This window comes from Vulpes vulpes, chromosome 2 (assembly GCF_048418805.1).
Source record: "Vulpes vulpes isolate BD-2025 chromosome 2, VulVul3, whole genome shotgun sequence".
Taxonomy (NCBI): Eukaryota; Metazoa; Chordata; class Mammalia; order Carnivora; family Canidae; genus Vulpes; species Vulpes vulpes.
Genome location: NC_132781.1, coordinates 78,165,577 through 78,184,333, shown reverse-complemented (window position 1 = coordinate 78,184,333; position 18,757 = coordinate 78,165,577). Strand labels below are relative to the sequence as shown.

Genomic DNA, 18,757 nt, shown 5'->3' with positions numbered 1-18,757 from the left:
GATCATCAAAGTTAGGGCAAGCTCTTTCTCTATTAAACGAAGTAAATTTGTAATTACATTTTAAATTATAGATAAATTGTGTGAAAATTGGAGGTATCAATTACGTGCCATCAATTTTTATAAATATCAACTGTGACCTAAGGGACATAGGAAGATGGACAAATGCTCTGTGGTCTACTCCTTAGCTTACAGGCACATCAGTAATAGGGAGGAATTCAGTGCTTTTGTGGCCTGAACAAAAACCGTCACCCATGGGATGAAAATTATCTTTTAGCCAAAAAGGTTTGAAGAGGGGGCTTTGGAGGCAGGGGTGCCATATACATTGCAGAGGAAAAGGAGAGGGAACAGAAAGAAGGCAGGTGCTCACAGACAAAGGTCAGGGTTAGCTTTGATCCTTCTTAATATCTAAATCAGTGATTTCCAAGAGGGAGCAAGCAATTCATTAATTGGATCTGTGAATGTTGCCTACACTAGAAAGGACAGAAAAAATATACATACAAATGGTCTTTAACGAGGTCGAAATATCTTCAGGAAATTAAAGGGGAATTGAACATAAAGGAGACAATGCCTGGAGTCCAACAACTGAGAACACAGGCTGTAAAGTGGGAAGAACAAGGGAGGCACTTAAGTGAAAAGAATCCCAAGTGGCTAGCAGATCTGATACAAGTTTTAGTAGCCCAGGGAAGATCTTTTACAAGCTAGCTGGAGAGGAGTTTTGCCTCTCTTGACCAAAGATTTACTGCCTTTCCCCTGGGTGTCATACTTGGGTTTGTTCGTAAGGACTCTGTCCCAGAAAAAAATGTCCTTCCATCTCTTGGGCTATCAACATGGTGAAATGGTGTTGATCCCTTGCCAACAACAAAAATGAAGGCAGAGTATTTTGCATTGACCAATGGCTCTGATCATGCAAATAATTTCCATAGGATCTTGGGAAGAGCTAGTGCCAGAGGAGAAGCATGGAAAAGCAGGCTTTTCCGCCCAGGGCTGAAAAAAATATGCAGGAAATGATTTTTTTTTTAACAGAGAACAAAGTGTTATAGAGTGAAAGACAAGGTGAAGGAAGATATTTGAATTCTCGGCATTGTTTCTGCTGTGTTTCAATTCTATATATGTTCACTGATACCTATTTATTGCATGCTTGGTCTTTGTCTTAAATTCTGTGGGAGCTCCCAGAGGGAATTCAATTTTATCTTCTGTGAGTTTAAGTCTAATTAGAGAAAATGGAGCTTATGGAGCTTACATATAGGAAAAAAAAATAAAGCACTGCAAAAAAAATACACAACGAATATGGCAAGGAGTATGATCGACCTACCCCTACCCCATCCAAATAGGAGCCAGGAACAAGTTTTGGAGGAAAAGAGTTAAGAGAACAGTATCATGTGACCCAAAATGGTCAGAAAAGCTCATGGAATAGTTGGGTCTCAGGGTAGATCATCAAAGAGCAATGGTATTTGGACACGTGGGAAGAAATTAAGGTAGGGTAAGAACCTGAGCAAATCCCCCAAAGAAGAGAAATACACATACTAGTATTTGGTCACATGATGATCTATATTTGAGATTTTAAAATTATTTATTAAGAAATCAGAGGATTTTGAGTTGGGTAAGAATGTTAGATTCTCCCCAAGTGTAGGAATCCTCTTTACCACAGAATGGTAATGGCCTATCAGCTTCCGCTTGAAACACCTGCAATGATGGGGAGGGAACTCATCAGTTTTCCAACAGCTAAATGCTTTCCTTTGGTTATTTTGTCCTTTCAGTGTCATGTAGATCACATTCACTCCCTCAAAACATGGCGGCTCCCCCAAATTAAAGAGAAAATTGGTGGTTTCTCTCTTGTCTTTCTTTTTGTCTCTGGTTATCTAGCTGTCTTCCTCAGTAGTCAAGGTGGTAATAAAACATCCACCCAGGATGCTCTCTGGTTTGTTAAGGTCCCTTTGCAAACATGGCACCTGGAAGTGGACCCTTATCTCGTTGTGGTTTGATGGTTCAGTAGAGTGGTTGCTTCCCTAACCAAGAAACTACTGGTCTTTTCAAACAATATAAGATGGCCTTTACTAATTGGCTTTTGTAGACACATCACACTATTGACTGAAAAAACTTAATAGGTTTTTAGATCATAAAACACTCTTGTGTTTTGAACATAGAAATAAATAATGGTAGTGGTGAAGGCTGCCAAATCTAATTCTCTTTATCTTTTTCTGAACATATTTCAGCCTCCACGTGGACAAGAAATCCCTCTACAAGTGGTGAGAGAAGCTTGTGTATACGAGTGCCAATAAATTTTGTTGTGGGGTGTAGTGTTTAGAATGTTGACCCCCTCCTCCCAAATATCTTGCCCCATTCTAATCTCCAGAACCTGTAAATGTGACCTTATTAGAAAAAAAGGTCTTTGAAGATGTAATTGAGTTAAGGATCTTGACATGAGACTATCCCGGATTATCGAATTTACCTTAAATCCCCATGACAAGTGTCTTCATAAGACACAGAAGAAGAGAACACACACCCATAGGAGAAGGTGATAGGAAGACCGAAGCAGAGGTTGGAGTTAGCTAGCCACAGGCCTAGGAATGCCTGCAGGTACCAGAAGCTGGAAGAGGCAAGGAAGGATTCTCTCCTGGAGTCTTCTGAGGAAGCAAGGTCCTACCAACACCTTGATTTTAAACTTCTGGCCTCCAGAAATGTGACAGGATAAATTTTGTTGTTTTAAGCCACCAGGTTTATGGTGATTTGTCACAGCAGCCTTAGAAAACGAGCACAGAAGGCTACGTATTTCCAGGGACATTCCCCCAGGAATGGGGTAAACATCCTCAGTGATCCACATGAACACCACATAGCTACATAGCTTAGGGATATGGAAAATATGTTGGGATGGCAGCCACTGAGACTGCTCCATTCTTAAGGATGGCAGTTCTGCCCTCATTTAAAAATGTTGTAATTTTCTCTTAATCCATTGCTAAGTTAGAATACAAATATCTGGGCAGCCTGGGTGGCTCAGCAGATTAGCGCCGCCTTCAGCCCAGGGTGATCCTGGAGACCTGGGATTGAGTCCCACGTTGGGCTCCCTGCATGGAGCCTGCTTCTCCCTCTGCCTGTGTCTCTGCCTCTTTCTCTCTGTGTGTCTCTCACGAATGAATAAATAAAATTTTAAAAAATAGAATACAAATATCTCTAGTGATGATTGTTAAGCCGAATTTGCTAGGGCCCCTGGACAGGAAAGACTACAGATAGACTAGCTGAGTGTGTGTGTTTTGTAGAACACTTAATACACATATAACAATGATACTTAATGAGGAGTTTGAAAACACCAGGTGACTCATATATTAATGTGAGTACTCAGGAGCCTAAGCATGCAGCGTTCTATTCAAAAAAGGCCACGTGACTGACAAAAGCAGTCATAAGCAAGTTATGCAAATCATCTCACAGATAGCCATGACATGTTGACACCTCACCATCATGCATGTGTTCTTGCCATGGACTGTGCCAAGAGGCTATTAAAGAAAATTCCTGGAGAGTTTCAACTCTATTGTCGGTGAAGTCTTTTGCGTGCCCATGACAAATGCATCAAATATAAGGAGCAAATAAGAGTCACTGGAAAATAATGGTGGAATTTAAATCCACACATTCCAAGGCACAAATGAGTGATGTAAAAAAAAAAAAAAGAAGGAAGAAGAAAGAAAGAAAGAAAGAAAGAAAGAAAGAAAGAAAGAAAGAAAGAAAAAGAAAGAAAGAAAGAAAGAAAACAATGCCCTGGTTAATTGGGACAGAACCTACTGCCATGTTCAGTACACATACTACTGTACCAGTGAATCTATCACATCAAAGAGCATGGCTCCAACAGCAAGGGGAAGAAGCTCTTTTAGAAGGACAGAAGAAGAAGGGCAGGGCTGAAAAGAATAGGAACGAAGAGATTATCATTAAAAACTGTGAATCTCAAATTTGGAAGTCATCTTGTCTACTCCCTGCCTGAAACAGAAACCTCCTCTTCCTCTTCCTTTTTAGAATATAGGAGAAAATAAAACATAATGACTATGACTATTTACTGAAAAGTTCATCAGGTTAAAGATACTGTGCTAAGTACTTTATATGTATTTTCTCATTTAATCATTCTAATACTGCTATGAGACCAATGATAACCTTCATTTCACAGATAAACACATGTGTTACTGAAGAAACACGAATTCCCTTTGGTATTCACTCATGCATTTAGCAATACAGACTGGGCACATATAAATATACCAAATATACCCAAGAAGCAATCACCTTCAGTGACAGGGAACTCAGTACCTCAAAAGGCAACCTACAGGATTTTTGGACAGCCTTGATTCTTAGAAAGTTCTTTCTTACATTGACCTGAGATGCATCTCCCTGCAACTAAGCAATGGGTCACTGTGGTGTCTGTGTTCACTTAGAACAAAATGAGAGAAGACGAAATGGTGAGTGTATGAGGCTTACAGGAGGCAACTGACAGTCTCTGTTTCTGATTTCAGCTAAGTGCAGGTTTTATACTTAACAACTTGTATGGTTTTCACATTAACCCTTATTCTTTGGGGATCCAAGGTGGCTAAATCCCATTAACCCAGGAAGAGAGATGTAGTCTTCCTTCCAAATAGTTTTGAAAAGCCCTTGATAGTTTGGAGGTAGTGTCAGAGGACCATAAATGTGCCACCCACATAAAAGTGAGTCTCTGCTATGCCAGTACATAAATAGCAGGAATAGTTATGTGTCACCACCCAGAGGTCCATGAGTAGTGAGGCGATGAGGAGGACACATTTCAGAGCCTCCCTTGTATGCCTCTCTTGGCGGCATCTTACAGAATGGCCTTTCAAGTAGTCAGAATCCCAGAAGACCCTATTTTCTCCACTCCGAGTGAGGAATTCACATCCTAAAGGGAGACACTGGAAGCCAGGAAACTAGGAATCCCTGCTGTAGGAGAATCCAGTTTATTTATGTCGCAGAATCCGACTGCCACAGGTCTGTAAAAGACCAGGCATTTCGACTGGCAGCTACCCTACCCTGGGGCTCCAAGAGAAGCAAGATCATCTTTGTTCACAGCTTTTCTTTCTAACCCTTCGGGAGCCTTTTGGGAAATCTGTTTTTCTCAAAGAGTCTTCGGCCTTCAACTTAACTACTTGCTCCATCGTTATTATGTCCAAACTGCAGCTTGGCCTAAGAAGTCTAACTTCAACCAATGTGATAATTGCTTCCTACACAGGCACGCCTCGGGGACAGTTCGGGCTCAGTTCCAGACCACCACAACAAAGCGAGCATTGCAACAAAGCAAAGATCACAATAAGGCAAGTATAATAAAGTGAGTCAAATGAATTTTTTGCATTAAAGCAAATATCATAATAAAACGAGTCAAATGAATTTTTTGATTTCCCAATGTGTATAAAAGTTATGTTTACACTCTACCGTAATCTATGAAGTGTGCAATAGCATTACGTCTAAAAAAGTAATGCATATACTTTAATTGAAAAATACTTTTTTTGTTAAAAAAATGCTAACCATCTTCTGAGATTTCAGGGAGTTGTAATCACTGAGCACAGATCACCATGACAAATATAATGGTAATGAAAAGTTTAAAATATTATGAGAATCACCCAAATGTGACAAAGGGATACGAGAGGAACCCATGCTGTGGGAAAAATGGCATCGATAGACATCCTGGAGGCAGGCTTGCCACAATCCTTCAATTTGTAAAAAACGCAGTATTTGCAAAATGCAATCAAGCCAAGGATGCCCGTATGTACTAATCTAACAAGAGTTACCACGCATCGAGCACCTACTATATCGAATCCAATGAAACCGTTTATATTGAATCTACAGGAAACCATTTCAGCACTGGGTTTGGGAAATATTCCATTTTCCAGTGATGCCACGTGAGACAAAGAGCACTTTGGGACTTATTTAGCCTGATAATTACATGGTGGAATTGGGTCTTGAACCCAGATCGGTCTCACTCTACCTCCCTTTACAAAAATAATACTAGCAAAAGCTCAAGTTGTGCCAGGCAGTCTTCTAAGCACTTTACACATTTCACTCATTTCGTCCCCATAACAAAGGCCTGTTTTACAGCGGAGGTAAAGCGGGGCTAAATCACCTCCACAGGTCACCCTGCTAGTATAAGGGGGAGCTGACTTTTGAACGCAGGCAGTCGGATGCCAGAGGCCAAGCCACTATTCTAAAGCAGTAGCACTGTTCCACGAAGAATGAAACAAGACCCCTATTTCCTAGTGAGGCATTGTCTGCTCCCCTGCCAGCCTGACTCACTCACCTAGGTCTGCAGCCCACCTAGCTCTTGCTGTAGGAGAGCTGGTGGTGTATACCCTTGTAGCATCCCATTTTTGGGGAAAGATAAGCAAGGAAACTGATGGGCAGCGAGGCTGGAGTCCTTCCCCAGGTTCCCCTAAGCACGCCAGGGTGGAAGTTATGAACCTCTGCCCTCAATCTGTTCACGAATGATGGAAACTTGCCTTAGCTTTTCAGGACAGGAGACAGGAGACTTAGAGATGCCTGGGAGCACTTCTGCTGCTCTTATGCAATGACTCAAGGTCATCCAAGGGCGCAGGATACTCCATTAGTGAGGCAATCATATCCAAGAGAGCCACAAGCCCCCTTCCTCAGTGCAGTGCAGCCTCTAAACCAGCCACCACCTTCTCCCCAGCCTCCTCCTCTGGGTGACTTGGCACGACAGCTCACCAGGCTGCGGCAAATGGTGTTTATCTGCAAGATTAGAGGAAACCAAGCACCCAGTCTGCCCTGGAGAGAGCACAGTTGCAAGCAGAAAGGGCTGCCTGCTAAGTCAGATTACAGCGAATGACCACAGGACTTTTATCCCCCCTGCAGGCCCGTGGAGGACCACGTTTGGTGGGTCTGTCGTGGAATGAGAGCTCTGAGGCGGGAAGGGCAGGAGGCAGAGCAGTGGCCAGCCGCTCCTGAGCAGGTGGCACAGACCAATCCGCTCGGCTTGTGTGCATAGTCTAAGCGTTTTCCTGTCTCCCAAACTGTTTTCTTCCTCTGAACGGTTAACAGTGGAGTTAATTATGCACAATTAATAACCATAGCAAAGACTATCAGGGTTCCTAATGACGGCAACCACAGAAGATCTTTTATCTTGGTAGGGTCAGACTATCTCTGCCAAGGACTCAGGAAAATCCTTCAAGAATGGACTTTGCTTCTATTTGGCCCCCAATAGACACCCTCTCCACGTTCCCTCGTTTACTTCTCACGATCAGTGCGTATTATTGGGATCGCCTCCCCTTTTCCTGATGAAGAAACAGAGGGTCTGAGAAGTTGAGTCACTTGTTCAAGAATGTAAATGGAAGACATCGTATATTTTCCAATGGGGCCCTACTTATTGCCAAGAGATGAAGTTGAACCAAGAGATGAAGTTACTCCAGGCAGGGAACCACTGTGGGTCTTTCACTCCTTCGGATAAGGCTTGGGTGTAAATTAACCAAGAGACCAACTACATTCTACAGAACCTGACTCCGCATTCCAGCCTCTGTCATTTCTTTCTTCTCTTAGATCTGGGGGCAGGGATCCCTGGGTGGCGCAGCGGTTTAGCGCCTGCCTTTGGCCCAGGGCGCGATCCTGGAGACCCAGGATTGAATCCCACGTCGGGCTCCCAGTGCATGGAGCCTGCTTCTCCCTCTGCCTGTGTCTCTGCCTCTCTCTCTCTCTCTCTCTGTGTGACTATCATAAATAAATACAAAAAAAAAAAAAAAAAAAAAAAAAGATCTGGGGGCATAGCAGCCACAGCTTTGTTCCTCTTAGTGGCCAACGGACCCTGACCTACAGGGATGAAACGATGTATTCAATCATAACCTCACTGCTGTGCAAAAAGCTGACAGACCACGGGGATCCACAGAGAGGGCATCCTGGGGAGAGGTCTGTGACTTGAACGACACATGTCCCTCCAGAAGATTCAGGATCGAAGAGATCTTTTGCTTTCTTCTGCTGACAAAGCTCTGAATCAAATGAAAATACCAGCAAGGGACAACCCAGTAGCCACCATCCAAATACACCACTCAGGGTAAAAGAACAGACAAAGGTCAGTGAACAGAACAATTCAGGCCTCCAAGGTGTGAGAGAGAGACTGGCCATAAGGCCAGGGCGGATTCCCAACGGTGGTGAAAAGCAACTGGTCAGAGACCAAACCTTTCTAAGCTTGTTTCAATGTTGACTTCCACAGAGTGGGCGCGCACTCTGAATTTCTGGGTGGATGAGTATGAGCAGAACTCCCAACAGGCTGTTCCTCTGCAAAGGTATTTGTGAACCGAAATCCTCCAAAAAGTAGCTGAAGAAGGAATCCAGAAGGAAATGCCCTCTAGCAGGTTGATTTCTCCCTCCACTTTTTTTTGGGGGGGGAGAGGTGGGGGTTGAGAGGGAAACGACTCATTTTTTTTTTCCCCAAGCAGGAGACTGGATTAATTTTCCCTTCTCTAAGGACAGCGCTTGGGTGTAGAGAGTGGCTCTCAGGCTGTCAAGAACAGAAGTACAGACCGAGTGATCAGGATTAAGAAAACGAAAATGGATCCTAGAGCTAAAATTACTTAACAGCAACAAAAAAGTCAGGTCCTGGCAGAGCCATCTCCTCGGTATACTTGCTATCAAGAGAGAAGAAAGGGGAAGAGTTAAAACAAAAACAAAAACAAAAACAAAGCAGACCTGAAGTTCCATCCATTCTTGGAAGCTCGGAGGAGAAAATCTTTCCATTAACCAAAGGTCAGCAGGCAGCCAGTCCAGGTCTGGATGTAAACAGTTCTAATCCAGACGCCAAAGGAGCCGACAAAGAACAAAGAAAACAGTAGATTTTGGGTGTTTTTGGGGGGAGAAGAAAAGGGGGAGGGCTGCCAGGAGGCCCACAGAAGTTACCTGTCTGGGGGCCGCCACCTGGGGGGCAGGAGGCGTAAGGTCATCTCAGAGGTTCAGATGGCAATTGCCTCTTGTGAGACGAACGCAGAAAAGTGAGGCCAAACAAGGCAAATGCAGCAAAAATAAGACAACTCTGCAATCATTCGGCGCAGGCCTCCCAACCCCCATTAAACGGGCCGAACAGGTCTGAACCTTGGCGTTCGGTTTTTGACAAAGTCTCCACTGCACTCCACTGCAGGGTTAAAAAAAAAAAAAAAATCAGATCAACTTCCCAGACAAGCAGAGGCCGGTTTAATGATTAAGAGAAACAAAAAGGATTAAATATCTGGCCCAGGAGAATTTTCCTGTGCAAGGAAAATGTCAAAGGCATCCCTCTGCTCTTCCTTCTCATAAAGGGCTTCTCCCTGTGGGACAAACACGCAGCTAAGCCATTCAGCTCTCATTTATTTATTTTTTTTCCATCCAAATGGATCCCTCCTGCGGATCCCCCAGGGGCTGGGGGTCTAAATGCCAAAAGAGAAGAGTGGAGGGTTTCAACTCACCTTTCCCGGTGCGTGGCTGGGGTTCTCAGGGCAGCGGCAGCCCCGAGGTTCCCAGGCCTTGTGGGTGAGTCCCGCGGCTCCTGGGGCCGCCCGAGCAGTGACCAGGCTCACCCTGGGTGCACAGGTGCCCAAGCAGGAGGAGGGCATTGGCCGCTGGAGAGCAGGAAATGTGTGACCTCACAGGGGCCTCACCGATAAAGCATTGCAGGGACCTCAGCTATTGAAAGAGTCAGGAGGTCCCGCCCACCTGTCATTTACCTGAATACCTGCGGGCAGGTAGGTGGCCGGCTGTGTGCGGACAAATGAATCAGTTAGAGCAATTTGCAGGATGGAATTTACTTTCTTTCCTGAGCACAGCACGCGTCCAGCCCCGTGGATGTGGATGGATCTGAATTGGGAAGCCGGTGGCTTCCACGGCCCCCCCTCTGGCCCCCTCCCTAGGAGCTACCTGTAAAGGAGTCCAAAGGGAAATTTAAACACCGAGGCAGTGTTCTGGAGGGTGGAAGAAAGAAGGGTGTGAAGGCTGACTGCTTGGAAAAGAGCCCAGAGTTACCCTCCAGTGACTTTCTGGATGGCATCCGCTTGAATCCCAAGCGCTCCTCTGTTCCCATATAAAAAATTTGCAGGCGACCCTTCAGATTCATAAAAAAAAAAAAAAAAAAAAAAAAAAAAAAAAATCTAAACACGGTATTTGTTGGTTCTTTCTTTCTTTCTTTCTTTCTTTCTTTTTTTTTTTAAAGATTTGTATTTATTTATCTGTGAGAGACACAGAGAGAAGCAGAGACACAGGCAGAGGGAGAAGCAGGCCCCTTGCAGGGAGCCCAGTGCGGGACTCGATCCCAGGACCTGAGCCAAAGGCAGACGCTCAACCACTGAGCCATCCCGGTGTCCCTTGTGGGCAGTTTCAAGGTCGAGTTTTCTTTCTTTCTTTCTTTCTTTCTTTCTTTCTTTCTTTCTTTCTTTCTTTCTTCTTTCTTTCTTTCTTTCTTTCTTTTTTTAGATTTGTTTCATTTATTCATTTAGAGAGAGAGAGGCACACACACAGAGAGGCAGAGACACAGGCAGAGGGAGAAGCAGGCTCCAGGCAGGAGCCTGATGTGGGACTCAATCCCGGGACTCCAGGATCATGCCCTGGGCCAAAGGCAGGTGCTAAACCGCTGAGCCACCCAGGGATCCCCAAGGTCGAGTTTTCAAATACTTTTTTCCTACCCCGCCCCCCCATGGTGGGAGGACAGCATTTTAATTCCATATCCAGGGGTCTGTAAAACTTCGGTGGTTCCTCCGGCGGCTCGCCTGGCAGTTAGTCACATGGCGTTGACAGTTGACTCTAGGCCTGCAATTAAGAGCCATTTAAATGATTCAGATTCGAATGCTAGTACAGTAATAAGGTGGCTTTGTCTGCTGGCTACAGCCAGGAAGAAGGAGTCAGAATTATTTCTGTCCCACGCGTGGTGTGTGACCCTGGGCAAGTCACGGTGTTGCCTCAGCTCTTCCAGAAGGAAACGACAGTAACGCTACAGCTCAGCCCTGCCAGCAGCACCGCACCAGCTGGCAACAATTATGACCAACTGTTTAAGCCCTTTGGCATCCTCCAGAGGATTGTAAACAACTCCCTTCATTGTAGTTACTGGTTGCGTAGTTCTGTGGTCCCCGTCCAGCACCTCCCAATAATTTATTCATTCTCTGGAAGGTGCTACCTGGGGAAATGGGGAGTTCTCCGTCCCAGGAGATGGCCTGCTTGCCCAGAGAGACATTTTTTTCCCTCAAAGATAGAAAAAAAATACAGGGATTCCTATTCTCCACCCCGGCCCCCTAGTCTGTGCCCCTCTTCTCCTGCTACTGTGTCACACGGTCACTCCTTATGCTGCTGCAGCGTTGTTGGTGGGTCCCTGGGCGGGTAGGTTGGCCTGGCTGGGGGATGGGTGGAAGAGGCAAGGAAGGAGTCCTGATTCTGTTCTCCTGGCCTCAACTTTGGGTGCAGCCAGTCATCCGATACCTTGTAAAACGACCAGGGAGGGAAGAAGGAGAAATTCTAGTCGAGGGCCCAGGGTGCAGGGCGGGCTCTGGATACCTCACCAGGAGGAGAGCTGGCTCCTCAACCCCAGAGTCCCAGTCCCAGGCTGTTTCCTGCCACCATCCCCACCTGGAACTGGGTGAAGAGAATGAAAAGCTTAAAAAAACACACACACACAACCCCAAACCACTCAACACCCCCATTCACATTTTTTTGCAACAGAAACTAAGGCAGGGGTGGCCTCTCCTTAACAACAAGAGGAAGAGGTAAACCCTTTTTCGTGGGTGTCATTTGGGAAAAGTACTATCCACCAGCTTATACTGAGCTGAGAAACATCAGCAAAGCAAAGGCTTCTCCTTCACCTGGGGAGGGTGTTCCCTGAGCCCTGAGAAGGGCAGGGTGAGCCACCAAGCAGATGAATCATCTAGAAGGCCCAGCCTCCCAGCAGTCTGGAGGCCGCCTGCCCTCCCTGCGTGTCAATCATGCCTCACCTTTTTCTAGGGCCACCAAGTCTGTCCTGCGAGGCTGGAGTCACAGATTTTTTGTTTGGGTTTTTTTTTGGAGGGGGTGGGGGGGTTGGGGAGGAAGAATTTATAGGAAGTGACGATGCATAAAGCTTTATCCAAAGGCCTCCAGGCTGTGGGGCTTCACTCGCTGTATTCATATGTGCTCAGCCATCCGCATATATGGCCTGATGAATAAAAGGGAAGGACAAGAGTTGAAGCAGGAGTGGAGCTCACTCTCTGGTGTGGGGTATAAACGAAGAGGAAGAGAAAAAAGTAGATGTATTTCACACAATCAGCCATCCTGAGTGAAATAGATCTTGGTACTCCCGGATTTAGAATAATCTCTAAAGTTCAAATAAAAACATCAATAGGGACTTCATTATCCCATTAGGGCTATTGGAGTAAGAGCTTAATAATGTATTCCATTGCATTATTAAGGAAATGATATTTCTAAAGTATTGAGGAAAAGATATAACTAACAAATAAAAAGCTGACATCAAATAAGTGCTTAGCAAGCGCCACTTACTGTTCTAAGTACTTTTTACGACAGCCCTATACGTTAGGTACTATTTGCATTGAAAGCTGGGGAAACCAAGGCATAGAAAGGCTGAGAACTTACTTAAGGGCAGCCCAGCCAGCGAATAACAGGCCCAGAGCAGTTTTAACCAATGGAAAGAAGGGGAGGAGAGTTTCTGATTTCATCCTCACCAGGTAACTAACTTCTTGGATACTAACGAAGCTTCTCACCCACCCTCTACTCAGAAGGAGGTATCTAGTGGAAGTAGCCCAGAGGGGGTGTAGTTTCTGGGAGAAGTGTCTTCCATTGCAAATGAATTATTAATCTGGTTTATACATAGACCACATAAGTCTAGGACATATACCCAGAGGCATATTTGTGCCCATAGTTCTGAGAAAACACACCCTGAACGTGTCACTTGAAATCATCTTTTTGAAGCCTGTCAAACCAAGTCCAAGAATGGAAGATCAACCTGAGGCCCCTTCAGAATGATCAGTTGTAAGTCTCAATGACATCTTTTATGGTTATTTCTCTTTATAACTTCAACAGTCCATCCCCTTAAAATCTGAAAATCTTATCAGGACAGCCGTAAGAACAAGGAACTACATACAATTGGATAATATGAGACAACGTGAAATTAAGTTCCAGGACAAACCACTGCCATGATGGCTGGTTGAGGCCGGGGTGGCAACTACTAAATGCACACTGTTCCATTCTTTCCCCCCATACCATACAGGGGAGCCATTAGTCCTTGCTGAAGGGCCATGGCACCCTGTAGCTCAGAGGTAACCTCAGAATCTTCAAGATGGAAGTCCAAAGACAGTGTAATTTCTATGCCTCGCTTCACAGAAGATCGAGGGATAATCAGGAAAGGAAAAGAGTAGTGTTGGCTGGTGCCATCGGGGAGGACTTCACGGAGAATGTGTGGGACCTTGGAAGATTGGCGAGACGATGAGGAGGGCACATAGTTCTGAACGGGGTGGCAGCATAGACGGAGGCAGGGATGATCCCAGCCTGTGTGTGCTGGGGAGGAAGGTGTGGTGGGGGGAGCTGGGGGAGGCAGGGGGAAGAGGATCCACTGCATGCTACATTTGGATGGCTAAGGGGGGACCAGATTACAAAGACCTTCAAGGGCTGACTGCTTCAGGTCTTCACGGTGTTTCTGGCTACTATGCTTATGATGGACAAACAGCTTTTTTAACTGGGACCAAAAAAAAAAAAAAAAAAAAGGAAGGAAGGAAGAAATTCAGCATCTTGGGCACAGAGTAACTTATTAAGAGTGACATTTTAAGAAAGATCGAATACAGAGAAAAATAGACTCTTCAGTACAGCGAACAACTGTAAAGTCAATAACAACAACTGTAAATAAGAGCAGACTTCTCCAGAAAACATAAAGAGTGACCATGTTTTCAGTGTGGAGCTAAACTTCCAGGAGATGCCATTTCGGCGACCTTATGATCATCCTTCCCTTCAGAGGCAGGCCTCCTCTACGGTCCTCACATCCCGTAAACGTGGTTGTCTGGAGGGACAGGTGGATCCCATTAGAACTCTCTCTGAACTCAAGGTTGGGCCTGTCCCGGTTAACCAGCCAGCTCACTTGGGCTTTTTGATTAGTTTTTATTCTTTTATGTATCCTGACAGGGAAATCTAAGGGGAGAAAGGAGGTCTGTTTTCAAAGCTCTTTCCTTCTAGATCAACACAATGAAGGTTGGCATGCTCAAGGCCTCCTCCTGCAGTGAACCTATGGCTAAGACCATGCCTCATGACTCGTCAGAATTACTTAGCCCCTGTTTGCTTCCTTTTTTTTATGGCATATTTGTAGAGTTGTCTACGATGACTAAAGGCCACAACAAAACATATTCCATGTGATTTTAATAAACACATCTCGAGAAAAAGCCTCTTTGGCTGAAAGTACTCAGCATTATGAGATGAAATTACTGTATACATTCCATCATATTGGCCTCAGGTTTTTTTTTTTTTTTTTAAATGAGCTTAGCCCCTGATCTTTCATTGGCTAATTACAAGTGCTGAGCATGATGCAAATAAGCAGATCCCACAAGGGCAATTATGGAAAATAATAGTAATAATCACAACGATCAGCTGATGTGATAGATGCCGTCTGGTCCGTGTATGTGGAAGAGATTCTGGTTCTCTCACAACCTCAGGGCCTGCGCATTGCCTGCTGTGCAGATGAACTTCTAGGACGCTCTACGGATCTACGGTTTAGGGGCAGACACTTCTCTGCTTTGTGTGCTACTTGTGGGGTTGGGGGAGGTTGCGGGGTTGGGGGTGGGGTGGGGAGGGAGGACATTAGTTATTGGACTTGGCACCTATTTTGTGAACGTGGCACATATTTGTGGCCAGCATGCTCTTCTTTAGCGCACGCACACACACACACACACACACACACACACGGACTTCATTGTTGGCGGTCTCTAAAATTTTCACAAGGCCTATATTCCACATCTGTTAAATATGTTAATATGCCTCCACTCCTGCATAAACCAGGTGGATCAGTCCATTCTTTGGTGATCCACTGAACCAGTTCTTTATTGGTTCCTTCATATGCAGCTGTAATGATGAGCCAGGGCCACGTATCAACGATAGAAGATATCTCTTCATCTTGTTAACTTTGGCTTCCATGTCCTTGTGGATGACCCCTCCAGCATCCTTGGCCTCCTCAACTCTGAGGACATTTACTGCTGCTCCTCTTGAGCTGCTGCTTCTTATGGCCACCTCTTGGATCTTCTTAGGACTTCCCAATCTTCCATCTCGAAAAATCTGAGAAATGCCATTCTCTGCTGTATTCGCCACCATTCAGGTTCTTCACTCCCTTACTCACACTTTGCCTTCTTCTCTGCATTGATTATGTCCCCTGGTTCCTGGAGGTCACCCAAGAATATCTTTCCCATACTGTTTTCACTTCAAGCTTATCTGGCCCAGATTGCACATCCTGGCCAGCATCTTCCACTTCCTAGTGACCTGGTGGGTCTGTGGCACTGGCCTTCTCTCTTCCCATAAGCCTGAAGACTGGTGCCACTATTTTAGGGATGTCCTGCGGTGCCTGCTGTACTCGTTACTCTCCTTGGCATTCCTGTACCACTTCTTCCTTCCCTCTTGATGCTCACCCCACCCTCGGTTCATTTTCCTCACCTGGCACCCTAGGCTTTTCATGATCTGGGCCCTGCCTGCCTATCAAAACTCAGTTATATCATTTCTTTCCCATCCACAGAACACCGTGCACCAGACCTGAGGTGCCCAAGTAACTCTGTCAGAGAGGAGCACTTCTACACACCCCCATTTCCACGCAAAAGTGGTTTCCAAAGTGAACCCTGACCGGCTCCACCCTTGGCTCACTCTGCCTCTGGGAGTCCCTGACTGGGAAAATGGGAAAGAACAAGCAGGCCAGCCCGGTTTTGCTCCTTTCTTTCCTGTACTGGGAGTGAGCCAGACATTTCCTATGCTGTGCCAAGCTCTGGGTCTTTTCTGGGCAGGCTTCTGATTGAGAAACTGCTGCTCACACGTCTGTCTGGTCCCAGAGTCCTCAAGCTCTTTTTTCCCTTGTTCCAGGTACTGTTCCTCAATTTAACCATTCCCATGTAAAAGGTGATCTTTTTGCCTCCATAATTACTCTTTGGGACTTTGCTCAAATTATCCCAAATGTAGATGGAGAACAGTTCTCCTTAGATACCCCCAAAACCTGTTTGTGGTTCCCATAAATAATTAGCATCTCTCACTTCCAGGCTCTTACCCTAACATTTATTGTTCATGTACCATTGCCCAGATCGACAATATGCACATTATCTGTGTTCTTTTACAGAATCCTGGCAGAAATCCCAGGAACTAACTCTACTTAACAGATGAAGAAACGGAGTCTCTGGGAGGTAATGTAACCTGTCCAACATGCCCACTTGGTGGCAGGCAGACGTGAGACTCAGGTACGACTCCTCCCTTGGCCTGGGAGACTCCTCCTCCCCCTGCAGAGCTCAGCTCCAATGTCATCTCCTTCACAGAACCTTCAGCGACCTCCCCGAGGTCTGTGCCTCCCTCGAGCTTGCCACACACTCTACTTCAGCCGTGTTTCATGGATTGCCATTTTTAAAAGACCGTCTCGTCTCTAGATAGCCAGGTAGGGAATACAGCTTTTCATAGGCCCTCAGGACTCAGCCCAGTGTCAGGAAGGAACTTAGCCCAATGCCTGTGATAAATATTAGTTAAAAGAACTAAAAGGGGTGCCTGGGTGGCTCAGTCGGTTAAGTGTCTGCCTTCAGCTCCGCTCATGATCTCAGGGCCCTGGGATCAAGTCCTGTGTCAGGCTTCCTGCTCAGTGGGGAATCTGCTTCTCTCTCTCCTCCCTGCTTGTGCTCTCTGTTGCTATCTCTGTCTCTCTCTCAAATAAATAAATAAAATAAATAAAAAACTAAAGATGAATACAAGACAAAGGGAGGAGGAGGGGATGGAGAAACTCATGTCAAGTTAAATCTTGAGGTTCTCTTTCCTTCTCCCAGCACTTTAGGCCTGTGGACTTCAGAAAGGGAGATGATTTTATCCCATTGAAGTACTACAGTAATACTACAGTCTAGACATTCATTATTCACCCCTCCATTCTTTCACTTGCTTATCCAACAAATTTATTAAACACTGCTAATACACAAGTCAGTGTCAAGGATGTGAAGGATCTATTTTCAGAAACTCACAAAGAATAAGCAGAGTTTAAGACCAATGGTTAAACAATCAGAGGTGGAAATTGCCTAATGGAGGAGTGGCACAGGTGCAGTTGCAAGGAGGGTACGGGCTTGTTTCTTCTAGTCTATAGGCTCCAAGTTGTTAAAAAGTACTTGTCCGAGTTTGCCCAGCTAGCATTATTATAGTAGCCTCACCTGTTTCTGGATCCTATGTGTGACACCCCAGAGAACCTGTGGCCTCGTACGACTTACGGTCTTCACATTGTATGGGCGGGTTCTCTGAGAGGGTAGAAAGACAAATCACTCCTTGCATGTGGTCTCAAAGTTTCATGACCACAGTCAGAATTGCTGGCATCCTAGGAAGAATCTGAAAAAAAGACCCGTTCTCTGCAAGTGCCAGAAACATCTGTAGAATATTTACATCTGTAGAACTGAAATTCTTTTACTGTGGATCGGTCTACTTCAGTAAGCTATTCTTAAAGATCCCCACCTCAAACCTCATAAGCTTTGAAAGCATCTGGTGTAATTTAATTCCCTTTTAATTCCATTTTCTGAGCCGTCAATCCTTCATGGAGGACAAATTACCATTTTCTTCACCGTGACCCTCCAATGCATTTGCTGTCTTTTCTGCTGTCTTATAGAGTCCAGGCCGAAGAGCCTGACTTCTCCAAACTTTATCCTGAGGGAGTCTGAAAATTCTTAATAACTAGTAACATAAAGTGTTTACAGATACACACCCCTCCAAAAAATGTCCCTGTGAGATGGAGTGGAAAAGGCAAAATCAAAATTGCTTGGCCTTCTCAGGTGTGATAAACACAGAGGAAGCCAACTTTCTCGGTGGGGAAGCATTTTCTTTCTCAATGAAACTTCACTTCCGTCCAAGAAAGAGCAGGTCCTCAAAAATGAGGATCAGAGCCAAGAAGCCTGTCCTTTAGTTCTCCTGAATTAAAGAATATAAGAACGAGAATATGACGAAGACCACTCACCATTAATGAGGAGATGGACTCATGGTCAGATTCTGACTAAGAGTCTCAACAATGGAAAGTTCATGTGACTTTTCTCGAATCATGAGCAGGTGAAGACGCTCCTTTTCAACTTGGATGATGAACCTGGATGGGTGCCTTTTCAGGCCTTTCTTAGAGCTGAATTCCATGGCTACCTGTCACTTCTCCATGACAAGGTGCCTGGAGTTAACAAGGGTAGACTTCCTGGTGGTCATGAAGCAGCCGTGAGGTGGAGCAGTGCACCTGGGCTGGGATGATGTGCAGGAAGGGCTTCCCCACGTCCAGTCCTGGGAACTCTGCAGCAGGAGCGGTCATCTACTCCCAAAGTCAGCATGGAAGCTGCGTTTCCAGTCCAAAGTTTAGATTATCACAGAATAATGAATACTTGAACCTACTGTCCTTTGCCAATTATGAGGCCGTGGGGTTGTTATCACCATAGACCTTTCCTGGAGTCCTTCATTACTGAGTGTCTTAATTCATCCTGAATTGGAAATGTTGACTTCAACTGCAACTGAGGGGCCAAAGTACAGGTAAGACAGCAGGAAATCATCCCTCGCCCCTGGGAGATGAGAATGTCTGAGAAGAGGTCTGCATTTTGCATTCAAATCCCTT

General features: G+C 45.3%; 1 protein-coding gene across 4 annotated transcripts in view; it reads right to left on the bottom strand.

Annotated features, from left to right (window-relative positions):
- The window catches only part of LNX1 (ligand of numb-protein X 1), a 181,378-nt gene that overhangs the window by 110,742 nt on the left and 51,879 nt on the right, over positions 1-18,757 (bottom strand). The window contains exon 1 of one of the 4 annotated variants that reach the window (XM_072748988.1): positions 9,420-9,910. The exons of 1 other annotated variant lie outside the window; for it this stretch is intronic. Coding sequence is in view for 1 of the 3 variants with exons in the window: in XM_026016514.2 (XP_025872299.2) it covers positions 9,420-9,566 (147 nt within the window). In the remaining 2 variants the exon portion in view is untranslated. Of the gene's footprint in view, positions 1-8,877; positions 9,042-9,419; positions 9,911-18,757 lie in introns of those variants that run through there. 2 more of the 4 variants (XM_026016514.2, XM_072748990.1) reach the window with 2 other exon arrangements.